Genomic DNA, 14,630 nt, shown 5'->3' on the forward strand with positions numbered 1-14,630 from the left:
TCTGTGGATGGCACTGTATGCGGATCTGTGGATGGCACTGTATGCGGATCTGTGGATGGCACTGTATGCGGATCTGTGGATGGCACTGTATGCGGATCTGTGGATGGCACTGTATGCGGATCTGTGGATGGCACTGTATGCGGATCTGTGGATGGCACTGTATGCGGATCTGTGGATGGCACTGTATGCGGATCTGTGGATGGCACTGTATGCGGATCTGTGGATGGCACTGTATGCGGATCTGTGGATGGCACTGTATGCGGATCTGTGGATGGCACTGTATGCGGATCTGTGGATGGCACTGTATGCGGATCTGTGGATGGCACTGTATGCGGATCTGTGGATGGCACTGTATGCGGATCTGTGGATGGCACTGTATGCGGATCTGTGGATGGCACTGTATGCGGATCTGTGGATGGCACTGTATGCGGATCTGTGGATGGCACTGTATGCGGATCTGTGGATGGCACTGTATGCGGATCTGTGGATGGCACTGTATGCGGATCTGTGGATGGCACTGTATGCGGATCTGTGGATGGCACTGTATGCGGATCTGTGGATGGCACTGTATGCGGATCTGTGGATGGCACTGTATGCGGATCTGTGGATGGCACTGTATGCGGATCTGTGGATGGCACTGTATGCGGATCTGTGGATGGCACTGTATGCGGATCTGTGGATGGCACTGTATGCGGATCTGTGGATGGCACTGTATGCGGATCTGTGGATGGCACTGTATGCGGATCTGTGGATGGCACTGTATGCGGATCTGTGGATGGCACTGTATGCGGATCTGTGGATGGCACTGTATGCGGATCTGTGGATGGCACTGTATGCGGATCTGTGGATGGCACTGTATGCGGATCTGTGGATGGCACTGTATGCGGATCTGTGGATGGCACTGTATGCGGATCTGTGGATGGCACTGTATGCGGATCTGTGGATGGCACTGTATGCGGATCTGTGGATGGCACTGTATGCGGATCTGTGGATGGCACTGTATGCGGATCTGTGGATGGCACTGTATGCGGATCTGTGGATGGCACTGTATGCGGATCTGTGGATGGCACTGTATGCGGATCTGTGGATGGCACTGTATGCGGATCTGTGGATGGCACTGTATGCGGATCTGTGGATGGCACTGTATGCGGATCTGTGGATGGCACTGTATGCGGATCTGTGGATGGCACTGTATGCGGATCTGTGGATGGCACTGTATGCGGATCTGTGGATGGCACTGTATGCGGATCTGTGGATGGCACTGTATGCGGATCTGTGGATGGCACTGTATGCGGATCTGTGGATGGCACTGTATGCGGATCTGTGGATGGCACTGTATGCGGATCTGTGGATGGCACTGTATGCGGATCTGTGGATGGCACTGTATGCGGATCTGTGGATGGCACTGTATGCGGATCTGTGGATGGCACTGTATGCGGATCTGTGGATGGCACTGTATGCGGATCTGTGGATGGCACTGTATGCGGATCTGTGGATGGCACTGTATGCGGATCTGTGGATGGCACTGTATGCGGATCTGTGGATGGCACTGTATGCGGATCTGTGGATGGCACTGTATGCGGATCTGTGGATGGCACTGTATGCGGATCTGTGGATGGCACTGTATGCGGATCTGTGGATGGCACTGTATGCGGATCTGTGGATGGCACTGTATGCGGATCTGTGGATGGCACTGTATGCGGATCTGTGGATGGCACTGTATGCGGATCTGTGGATGGCACTGTATGCGGATCTGTGGATGGCACTGTATGCGGATCTGTGGATGGCACTGTATGCGGATCTGTGGATGGCACTGTATGCGGATCTGTGGATGGCACTGCCATCCACAGATCTCCCTCCCCGATGCTCACAGCAGTATATTTCTAAACTAATCAGTAACTACTTTAACTTTAATCATTTCTCATTGCTGAGCTCTTTACTTGGATTATAATTTATTTGGATATGGGATATCTTACTTTGTCTTAGCTCCGGTAATAGCAGGCAGTGCGGGAGGGCGGCGCTCACTCACTGACGTCACGCGCCTGCTCCTCCCTCCCTGCTATTACCGGAGCTAAGACAAAGTAAGATATCCCATATCCAAATAAATTATAATCCAAGTAAAGAGCTCAGCAATGAGCAATGATTAAAGTTAAAGTAGTTACTGATTAGTTTATAAATATACTGCTGTGAGCATCGTGGCCCTGTATATTCTAACCCCCAGGCAAGCGTCCCTGTCACCATGGGAACGCCTGGGGGTTAGAATATACCATTGGATCGCAAAACTAACACCGGCGACCCCCCGGAAAGGGCCGATCGCCCCCCAAAGGGGTCGCGACCCCTAGGTTGAGAACCGCTGCTTTAAGGGATCAGACATTTTTATGAGAAAGTTGGGAATCGCAAGCCTAAAGAGTGACAAACGTGCCACGAGTCAGACAATTAGGAGAGCGGATGGTGTCTGGATGGCGGTAAGGTGCTAATGACAAAAGCAGTAACTAAGGCCCCTTGCAGACGAGCGATATGGATTAGGTCCGGATGCGTTCAGTTAAAAATGTGCAATTTTGCAAGCAAGTTCAGTCAGTTTTGTCTGCGATTGCGATCCGTTTTAATCGCGCGGGTGCAATGCAATTGATGAGTTTTTCACACGCGTGATAAAAAATTGAAGAATTACAAACAACATCTCTTACCAACCATCCGTGAAAAACACATCGCATCCGCACTTGCTTGCGAATGCGATTTTCACATGGCCCAATTCACTTCTATGGGGCCAGGGCTGCGTGTGAAAACACAGAATATAGAACATGCTGCGTTTTTCACGCAACGCAGAACTGATGTGTAAAAATAAAAATAACTAAATAAAAAAAAAACTCATGTACACAGACCCATTGAAATGAATGGGTCAGGATTCAGTGCGGGTGCTACGAGTTCACGCCACGCATTGCACCCGCGCGGAAAACTTGCTCGTGTGAACTGGGCCTAAGGGTTTCCGTGTGTTTCAGTGTCAGTGCCTCTGCACAGCAAAAGAAAGGGTATGTCCTATCTTTCGCTGCATCTTGTGCATTGCAGACCCGTTGCAGTCACCATGATGCTGATGCCCGTGGTTTGCGGTCCACAACATGGGGACAGTGGCCCCACGGTTGTGTGTATGAGGTCCTAACCAGCATGGCTACCATAGTGTTCTGTACCTTGTGGAGACTACGAGTCAAAGGCTCTGTAGGAACTGCTGGTTGGCTGGATTGTAGATTACAGAAGGTGAAAGGGACCGTATTAAACCAAGTCAATCACAAACTAAAACTTATACCTCCATAGCACAGTCCGCACCTCCAAGCTAAAGGCTAGCAAACATTTCCCCCATTTATCCCATGCTCGGGAAGGGAATATGAACACACAGGAGGGAATTCTTTTAAAAAGGTTTTCCTAGGTGATTTTTTTTTTTTTTTTTTACTGATGACCTATCCTCAAGATAGTTCATCAGTATCTGATCGTGGGGACCCCCGTCGATCAGCTGTTTGAGAATGCAGCAGAGCTCCATGGCCTTCGCGGTGCTTTTCCTAGGCCAGTAACATGTTCACAGTCACACGGCCTAGGGGCAGCTCAGTGACTGGGGCTGTACGGCTCCGTGCTTTGTGAGCGGAGAGAAGGCCGCGGTGCTCACAGGAACGCCAATGCCTTCTCAAACAGCAGACCCCCACGATAAAATACTGATAACTGATAGGTCACCAGAATAATAAAAAAATAAAAATAATATAGAAATAAACCCTTTTCAGGCTAGTTTCACACTAGCAGCAAGGAACTGCAGCAGGCTGTTCCGGCGGGTGAACAGCCTGTCGGATGCGTGCTGCCGCTAGTGCACGCGTGCCCCCGGACTACCGCTCCGGCCCCATTATCTATAATGGGGGTGGGCCGGAGTTCCAGCGGCAGCACGGTAAACATGCCGAGAGGCGGCCTGAATAAAATTACGACATGCCTGGTCATTAAAGGGTTAACCCATAAGCGCTTTCCCTGGTAGTAAGGGAAAGCGCTTACTGCTTTTTGCAGGGCGCCTGTAACTGGGGGCAGGAGGCGGTAAAAAGCAGCGAGCGCGGTCCAAAAAAAGCACTCATTTATGAATAGGAGGCAGGATGGAAGGACAGGTCACCACTTGAGAGGTTTTCCGGTAAAAAAAAAAAAAAAAACTTTTAGAAAAATGTTAACACGTTTCTGCAGCATGATCCCCAAAACAGAAGATTCATACTTTCCTTCTCCATTCAGACCCCAGTTTACACCCGGCTGGCTATGGACATGGTCATATACACCGCTCCAGCCAATAAAAGGCTTCACAAGCAGGAGGTCACCACTGAAGCCAGTCATTGGCTGGAGCGGTGCATGTGACCATGTCCATGGCCAGCTGGATATAAACAGAGGGGCAGCAGGCAAGTATAAATCTTCTGTTTCAGGGGCCATGCTGCAAGAACTTGTTAAATAATATTTTCTAACGGGAAATCCCTTTAAGCCCCTATTACCCTGCACGATATTGGAACACGTGTTTATAGGAACGCTCCCGCCTGATATCTGGCCTGTATAACCGTGTTGTTGATCAGCCGATAAATGAGCCATCATTCGTTCGTCGGCTGATTTGCAAATTTATCAGGATGAAAGTTGTACGATAATCGTCAGCACATCCCCCTGTGTAATCAGTGCTGCTGATAATCAATAGAACTGAACATAGGAGGAACGACTGTGGTAGTGATCATTCCGCCCCATTCAAACGAGCAACGATCAACTTTTTTTTTGTGGCCCCTTGAAATAGAGAAATGCGCAAAAAATATAGAGCATGTCCTATTCTTGTCCACGTGTCCTATAGGCATTCTCTATATAGCGCCGGCCATGTGCGTCCGCAAAATGCGGAATGCACACAGCCAGTTTCCGCAATTTGCGGACCGCAAAAAACACTTACGGTCGTGTGAATGCACCCCAAGACTTTTCAGTAACTGACTAGAGACAGGCGACCGCTCTGCAAACAAGGAACTACTGCGTCTCATCAGAAAAAGATTTTTGGTCTGCTTCTGGTTAACCTACAACGTCCCAAACACCCAACCATGTATAAAGCAAAGAAGAACTCAAAGACCACAAAGCTATTATCATTTTTTAGCATTTTGAGAACAAAGCTTTGCAGAGCACGTCAAGAACAAATGATTTAAAAAAAAAAAAAAAAAAAAAATCCTACATATACCGGTCAGCCATATCATGTAAATTAAAAGTACCGTACTGCCTTTATTTCAACTCTACACATTAAGAGCTGCCAATGGAAAAGTGGATTTTCTTTTTTAAAAGTGCCAAGGGCGAAGTCGAGGAGTTCACTTACATATGGTTACAGGAGGAGCCGAGCAGACCGCCAATTTTATAGAGAATAAAAAAAAAAAAAAAATCTGTATAAGGCCTCATGCACACGACTATGTATTTTGCAGTCTGCAAAAAACGGATCCGCAAAAAATACGGATGACATCTGTGTGCATTCCGTATTTTGCAGAACGGAACAGCTGGCTCCTAATAGAACAGTACTATCCTTGTCCGTAAAGCAGACAATAGGACATGTTCTATTTTTTTGCGGACATACAGAAACAGAATGCACACAGTAACTTATGGGGTTTTTTCAGACCCATTGAAATGAATGGTTCCGTATACGGTCTGCAAAAGAAAACGGAACGGAAACGGAAAGAAAATACGTTTGTGTGCATGAGGCCCAAATTAAATTTTATTCTAATCTCTGCTTTTATTCTTAGAAGTCAAGTGGGCGGTGCTAATCAGTGACCAAAATCCTTCCCTTAAAGGGCCCATTCACACGACCATATGTATGCAAAACAAAGATACCGGCCGCGTGCATTCCCCTTTTTGCGGAATGCACACGGCCAGCCCTATGATAGAGCATCTCCTATTCTCGGCCGCAATTGCGGAAGGGAAGTACAGATATGAACAGAACGCGGTGTGCTGTCGGCATCTTTTGTGGTACCATTGAAATGAACGGGTCCGCATCAGTTTCACAAAGTTGCGCTGCAATAGGAGTATTTCTGATAGTAAATGCCCCTCTAGGTATGTAGCACGACCCTCTAAAAGGGGTTCTCACACTTCAGCAAATGGCATTTAACATGTAGAGAAAGTTAAGACAAGGCCCGTACTAATGCATACCTCCCAACCATCCCGGTTCTGGCGGGACAGTCCCGGATTGCAGTGGCTTTCACACTGTCCCGGTACGAGGGGAGGTATGTCCCACTTTCTGGCAGCTGTCCCTGCTTCCATAGGATGCAAAGACAGTTGCCTGTAATGATGAAGCAGAGAGCCGGCATCGGCTCCCTACTCCATCATTCCTCCCCCCACCTCTTGTCTGTCCGGGGGGCGGCCAGCAGTTACCCCGGCTCCTCCTCCTCCACAGACCAGAGCAGATGATGTCCTGCTGCTGCTAAGAACAAGGCGAGTATGTGGAGTTTATTTTTTACTTTCTGTGAGGGGGCACATAACTGGGCATATTACTGGGGGCACAGCTAGGCATAATTCCATGAGGTGGCACATATCTTGGCATCATCTGCAAAGGAGGCACAAGGTGGGAATAAATACTGTGCGGTGGCATAAAGGGGGAATAACTATTATGTGGGGGCATTTAGGGGACTAGTTGGGATTAGGTGTATAATTATGTTAAGGGCGGAGTTAGAGGCGTGGCCTAGTGCAGAAAAAAATCATGCCCCTCTTCATTCATTTTGAAAGTTGGGAGCTATGCTAATGTATTGGGATTGTCCATGTTAATTCCTTTGCTGGCTGGATTCATAACCCCTGGATACGAGCAGTGTATAATGTGATGGAAAAATGAATCAAGCCTGCAAAGGAGGCCATGGATGGCACACAGACAACAACTGTGCGTGTTCAGTTTTTCACTGAAAATTTATGTTAAAATTATTTTTTTAAAAACACTGACCCACGTTCTGCCCTCGGACCTTCGGGGTTGCAAATTAGTCTACGTTTTTGTGTCTGCAAAATGGACAAGAGACTTGAATGAATCTTTACCCACAAAACTATCCATCAATCTGCTCAGCTCCTCCTGCTCTATAACACGCTGCCTCCAGTGTCTGCTCCAGCACAATGAATGAGCAATTGTAATATTGTTATATTTCAGAAAGTTTAAAAAATATATATACACACACATACACTTTTTTTTTTTTTACAATGGAACTCTATGGTGAACGGCATCAGTCTGAGGCATCCGTTTAACGAATACGATTTTTGGATACGTTAAAGGATGGGGAAAACGGGATGTGAACCCAGCCTTAAAAAGTTATCAGACGTAACTAAACTAATGGACCACACAGACGAGGAATGGGGTAGGGAACCATCAGCCTCGGTGACCAGGTTTTTTGCCTCCATCAATATCACCATCGAACATTACAGCCACATCAGGAAATCCACTACTAAAGCCACCGCTTATACAAGAAGGGAAAAGTCTAAAAGCTAATAACCGACTCCATGATGGAAGCGGTCTTCTTCCGGGTCCCGCTGTACACACACTATGACCTTATGCTGTGCGACGTCAGATCACAGTGCATCATGGACCGGAAGAAGCCGTGCGACAAACAGCGAGTCCTGGATCTGCAGTTCAGCCCGGAGCAAGCAAGGCAAGTTTACTTTTTTTTTTTTATGTCTGATTTGAGGTCTTATGGGGGTCCAATCTGAGCCTTTGATGCTGGCGGGTTTGATGGGGAGCTGATCCAAGTCTGATGGAGGTTGGGGGGGGGGGGGTGTCTAATCTGAGGCTGATGGGGCTTGGGGGTCTGATTTTGAGGTTTGATGAAGAGAGGGGGTCTGCTCTTAAAGGGAACCTGTCACCGGGATTTTGCGTATAGAGCTGAGGACATGGGTTGCTAGATGGCCGCTAGCACATCCGCAATACCCAGTCCCCATAGCTCTGTGTGCTTATATTATGTAAAAAAAAAGATTTGATACATATGTAAATTAACCTGAGATGAGTCCTGTACGTTAGATGAGTCGGGGACAGGACTCATCTCAGGTTCATTTGCATATGTATCAAATCTTTTTTTTTACACAATAAAAGCACACAGAGCTATGGGGACTGGGTATTGTGGATGTGCTAGCGGCCATCTAGCAACCCATGTCCTCAGCTCTATATACAAAATCCCGGTGACAGGTTCCCTTTAAATATTTTTATTATTTTCCTCCTCCAAATCCTAGGTGCATCTTATAGTCTGAAAAATCCGGTAGTGGCCTTTGTAACGGTATGTCACACAGGATTTTTCTACAGCGGGTGGATGAGATTGTTAATCTGTTGAATTTCCACCAACAAAAGATGGACAGAACATCTGCAGCATATTTACCATCTGAGAACATACCTCAAGGCTTCACATGTGTCTTTTTTTAATGAAGCTTTTTACAAGCATGTTTGATGGTACACCCCCCCCCCCCTTTTTCCCTGATCTTATTCAAGAGAAGCATGTGAGAGAAAAAAATAAAAAAATAAAAAAAATCCAGAAAGTACTCCATATCTAGAGCATTCTGCATAAAAAGAATACTAAAAGACTAAATATAGTGCGTGTCATAACACTTCATAGAAAAGGTGGGAAAAATTGTGTTTTTCCACATATTTTTCATTTTCTTATAGCACAAAATACAACTAAGGTGCTTTTTTTTTATTTTTTAGATTATACTGCTCTGAGTAATGGTCATTTTGATATATGGGGATATATGGTTTATGGTTGCTGGGTGCAGGGCTAGAAGCTGTGCCGAGTGAGGTTGAGCATCACTATGGAGCTGATCTGGGTCTGCCAAGATCCTGCAGCTCATGTACTTACAAGGCCAACAGCAATCACGTGATCAAGGGGACCGAAGCAGGAAGCGGTGTACACAGTGCTACCTTCTCTATGGGTAGACGGGCTTGTCAATGACAGCCATGATTCTGCAGGTGCATGATTAATATGAAGCTGTTAACTCTGTATGGATTTTCAGGAATGTACCTATATTAGTCAACAGGTGGTGTGGAAGTGGATGAATTGGCATAGAACCACATAATATATTTTTAATTATTTTTTTTTTAATTGTCAAGCAATCACCCCCAAAAAGAGGACATGGAATAGGATATATTCGACGTACACTTGGATTTTGGAAAATCATTCAAAGATTACATTACAAACTGAACAGCATCAGAGGAAACTCATTTTGAGCAAATCAAGAAACCCGCAGCTTCTTCAGATGAGGCCCTTCAAAATGTATTAACATGAGTGGCAGGAAAAAGAAAAGAAAAAATTATTTTATTTAATGAGGTTATTCTTCCACGGAATAACATATTAAATGTCCAGTAAGTCTTAACAGTAGGTGTTCGATCACTAGGATTCCCCCTTTCTGACAGATTCCCAAACTATAAGCTGTTTAGGACATATCTCTTAAAAGACTGGGGGGAAACATTTAACCTACTTGCTGAATAGAAATTGGTTACCGTATTTTTCACCCTTTAAGACGCACCTAGGTTTTAGAGAAGGAAAATAAGAAAATATGTTGTGGGGTGGGGGTGGCACACTTATTGGGGGCGGGGGAATCTGTGGATGGCACACTGTTATGGGGGGGGGGGGGGGGGGGGGGGAGATCCGTGGTGACACAAACAGGCTTGGACCTGAAGCAAGTCCAGGTGGGGCACACACCTCTAGGTGGGGTAACTGGAGGAAAGCCTGCACCTGCCCATTAGTCACATGCCCAACTCCCTCCTCTAATCAAAAGCCTGCACTTTAGTAAAATCGGTACCTCTGTATGCTTCAGATGTTATATCGAGGTGTGACATGCTCCAGGGAGAATATCTCCACACATCGTATGCACGGAAGCCATGGAGCTCGGTACGGCCATGTGCACCATAATGTGGCTGCTAAGTGAAGAAACCCAAGTCAAAGACATAACCGTACATGATACATCAAGGAGACCGGAATGAGAGGAAAAATTTGCCTGCACACAATGCTTTGGTGACAAGAGTCACCGTGTTAATAGTCCATGGCCAACACAGTCCTTGAGTTCAGACTATTATATTTATCTGAAGTTCTGAACAAAGGACCATTCAAGCCAAGCCGACTTAGAAAGCTAGATTTTCATTGACCAAATTTAGTTTGGGTTCTCCTTGAAAACCTGCAGAGGTACACCATCATCCACTGACATTCTTCCATAGGACATCAAAAATTACAATTATTCCCCTTTAAGGCTACTTTCACACCCGCGTTTGGTGCGGATCCGTCATGGATCTGCACAAACGCATCAGTTCCAAACCGATCCGTTTGTATCATCTTTAACATAGCCAAGATGGATCCGTCTTGAACACCATTGAAAGTCAATGCAGGACGGATCAGTTTTCTATTGTGCCAGATTGTGTCAGTGAAAACTGATCCGTCCCTATTGACTTACATTGTGTGTCAGGACGGATCCGTTTGGCTCAGTTTCGTCAGACGGACACCAAAACGCTGCAAGCAGCGGAATGGAGGCGGAACGGAGCCAAACTGATGCATTCTGAGTGGATCCTTATCCATTCAGAATGCATTAAGGGCAAAACTGATCCGGTTTGGACCGCTTGTGAGAGCCCTGAGCGGATCTCACAAACGGAAAGCCAAAATTACAGAGTGTGAAAGTAGCCTAATATGTGCCATAGCAACTTTTCTACACAGTAGTGATGGCATACTATGCCAAGATGCCATTCATCAATGGTGCTTTTGCTGTTTCTATGCTAAGGTGTGCGCCGTCTACTGCAGTTACTACTATCACTTTCAGCTCGTATCTAATAGTAACCTAAAATGCCAAGTCAAGGGAAAACACTCATTTTGGAAAGCTTCCTTTTTATTTTAAAAGAGGTTATTTTTGGTATTTTTTTAGTCATTTCCTTTCTCCGTAGCTGGCTGGAAGTCACGTTCATTTGGCATCATCTGTCACACTACATAGTTTAAGTTGTTGCATAGAAATAAAAAGATGTTCTAATCTCTATCTAATATATATAAATAATAATAATAATAATAATAATAAATAAATAATAAAATAATAAATAATAAAATAATAAAATAATAATAATAATAAAATAATAATATTAAAATAATAATAATAATATTAAATTAATAATAATATAATAATAATATTAAAATAATAATAATAATAAAAAAAAAATTTATATATATATATATATATATATATATATATATATATACACACACACACACACACACACACACACATACATACACATATACATACACACACACACCTAAAGAATTAGGAACACCTGTTCTATTTCTCATTAATGCAATTATCTAGTCAACCAATCACATGGCAGTTGCTTCAATGCATTTAGGGGTGTGCTCCTGGTCAAGACAATCTCCTGAACTCCAAACTGAATGTCAGAATGGGAAAGAAAGGTGATTTAAGCAATTTTGAGCGTGGTATGGTTGTTGGTGCCAGACGGGCCGGTCTGAGTATTTCACAATCTGCTCAGTTACTGGGATTTTCACGCACAACCATTTCTAGGGTTTACAAAGAATGGTGTGAAAAGGGAAAAACATCCAGTATGCGGCAGTCCTGTGGGCAAAAATGCCTTGTGGATGCTAGAGGTCAGAGGAGAATGGGCCGACTGATTCAAGCTGATAGAAGAGCAACGTTGACTGAAATAACCACTCGTTACAACCGAGGTATGCAGCAAAGCATTTGTGAAGCCACAACACGCACAACCTTGAGGCGGATGGGCTACAACAGCAGAAGACCCCACCGGGTACCACTCATCTCCACTACAAATAGGAAAAAGAGGCTACAATTTGCATGAGCTCACCAAAATTGGACTGTTGAAGACTGGAATAATGTTGCCTGGTCTGATGAGTCTCGATTTCTGTTGAGACATTCAAATGGTAGAGTCCGAATTTGGCGTAAACAGAATGAGAACATGTATCCATCCTCTGATGGCTACTTCCAGCAGGATAATGCACCATGTCACAAAGCTCGAATCATTTCAAATTGGTTTCTTGAACATGACAATGAGTTCACTGTACTAAAATGGCCCCCACAGGCACCAGATCTCAACCCAATAGAGCATCTTTGGGATGTGGTGGAACGGGAGCTTCGTGCCCTGGATGTGCATCCTTCAAATCTCCATCAACTGCAAGATGCTATCCTATCAATATGGGCCAAAATTTCTAAAGAATGCTATCAGCACCTTGTTGAATCAATGCCACATAGAATTAAGGCAGTTCTGAAGGCAAAAGGGGGTCCACACACTCACACCCTCTCTGCCCAGGGTCGGAAAAGCATTTTTACCAAACCCAAGAAGCGGGCCAGCCAAAGTAGCCACAGATTCGTAATAAATGACAAACCAAATTCTTAACTGCATCGTCACCATTTACAAACAGCTGCTGATGCCTGTGGTCAGGTGGTTGCAGTGGAAACATCTAAGAATCAGTTTGCGGTGTTCAAAGAGCAAAAAAAAGGAAGAAAAAAAATAAATCTATCTAAAATAACCAAAAAGCATTACTACAGAATTCTATGTTCTAAATCACATGAAACAAATTTGTTGCAGACTTTTTTTTTTTATTTCAGTTCTAATGTCTTGATAAATTTCCAGCAGCTTTTACAAGGCAAATCCAACAGATTCAGTCACAGGCTATCCTCAAAACACAAAAAGTAGTACAATTTCTTAATTGGTAAACCGTAAACCAAGAACACAAAAAGCATAAAATTACTAGCAGCCTTCAGACATATTACAGAATATGGACACACACTAGATAAAAACCAGACGCAAACAGAATATAAAACTGTTATAATATTCTACTAAATGCTAACAGTGAACCACAACTTAAAAGATGAACTGGCAAAAACATTCTGGTATAGCCGTCTCTTACCTGAAACCATTTCTGACCAGGCTGTGGAGCCTCCAGTCCATGGTCACCAGTTGTCTGTCCCGCCAGTTCATCAGTGGAGGTCAGAGAAGACTACTAGAGCAGTTAAGCTCTACCAGAGCTGCTCGAGATGTAACCACATATTTGAAGTGGAAGCGTTTCCTCTTTACTGAGAATCAATGCAACTACCCAGACAAGACCGAGAGATGAAAAGTAAAAAGGTCAAGGACTACTCATTTTTAAGAGGATGAAAGGATCTTCATGGGGCAGGTGTAAGTCCGCTCCACAGCCACCATCCGTTTTCATTTTGCAAGCAATAATGTAGAGAAACACTTGATAGAACCAGCGAGTACACGTCAAATCTAACCTTCCTTTCCGCATTTATTACAGTCAATATATAAGAACTGCAAGCAAAGGTTACATATACGTATTGTCCATTACTGCGGGTGTTCCACTAAGGCTGGACTATGGACGGGACGCAAACAGAGCTGTAGGGATTGTAGACACACCACACATATGCCATCCTGAAGTGGAGGTCCGCACCACAACCCTCAATTAGCCAAAAGGATGGCATAATAAAAGGGAGGGGGGAGTCTGCCACAACAAAGGAACCCATGGAAAAAAATAATATATATTTATATTTATTGAGGGAGTTTATATTATGTCTAAGGCTACATTCACACCTGCGTTGTTTTCCGGTACAGAGATAATGCAGAGGATCTCAATACTGGAAAAACCTTTCCGTGTAGTCCTCATGCATTCTAAATGGAAAGAGATGAGGGTGTCTTCCATCCCTTCAGCATTCTGTTTCGTGAACGGACAGTTTTTTCCAGTCAAAAAAATAATAATAATGGAAAAAACATTCAATGTCAATGGGTGACCAATCAGTTTTTTAGGCTCCTAAAAAACAGATCCGTCACCATTGACTTTAGGGCTGCAATGATTAATCAACTTTATTGATAATACTCGATAACTGGATTCGTTGTCGACGAATCCTGTTATCAAATAATCGGCCGATTCATTGCTATGCAGGCAGTCAGGTGCTATATGCCTGCGGCTCCCGTAAATCCCGCACCGCCGCGGTTAAAGGGAACATGAGATGAGTCCAGTACGTGAGATCAGTCAGGGACAGGACTCATCTCAGGTTAATTTGCATATGTATTTTTTATTTTATTTTTTTACACACAATAAAAGCACACAGAGCTATGGGGACTGGGTATTGCGGATGTGCTAGCGGCCATCTAGCAACCCATGTCCTCAGCTCTATACACAAAACCCGGTGACAGGTTCCCTTTTAACCGCGGCAGTGCGGGATTTACGGCACCCGCAGGCATATAGCACCTGACTGCCTGCATAGCAATGAATCGGCCGATTATTTGACAACAGGATTCGTCGACAACGAATCCCGTTATCGAGTATTATCAATAAAGTTGATTAATCGTTGCAGCCCTAAAGTCAATGGTGACTGATCTGTTTTTTGGGAGCCTAAAAAACTGATTAGTCACCCATTGAATGTTTTTTTCCCATAATTATTATGCACCGCCCCCCTGTAAAGGGAGCCCAGCACCGCCCCCCTGTAAAGGGAGCCCAGCACCGCGAGTTAGCGCATGCACAGTGCCGATGCTCTAACAAAAATCCTTACTTCGTGAAAATAACCTGCCGGAGGTCCGTGCCGCTAGTGTGAAAGCAGCCTAACCCAGTTCAAACAAAAAAACAAAAACTAAATTGTAAATTTTTGTTCCTCCCTCAAAA

General features: G+C 44.6%; 1 protein-coding gene across 2 annotated transcripts in view; it reads right to left on the reverse strand.

Annotated features, from left to right (window-relative positions):
- Positions 1 to 14,630, reverse strand: part of RBPJ (recombination signal binding protein for immunoglobulin kappa J region) — a 79,246-nt gene that overhangs the window by 32,145 nt on the left and 32,471 nt on the right. The window contains exon 1 of one of the 2 annotated variants that reach the window (XM_040420557.1): positions 12,882 to 13,000. The exons of the other annotated variant lie outside the window; for it this stretch is intronic. Within the exon in view, the coding sequence (XP_040276491.1) occupies positions 12,882 to 12,952 (71 nt within the window). The 5' untranslated portion in view covers positions 12,953 to 13,000. Of the gene's footprint in view, positions 1 to 12,881; positions 13,001 to 14,630 lie in introns of those variants that run through there. 2 annotated transcript variants of the gene reach the window in all.

Source organism: Bufo bufo, chromosome 2 (genome assembly GCF_905171765.1).
Source record: "Bufo bufo chromosome 2, aBufBuf1.1, whole genome shotgun sequence".
Taxonomy (NCBI): domain Eukaryota; kingdom Metazoa; phylum Chordata; class Amphibia; order Anura; family Bufonidae; genus Bufo; species Bufo bufo.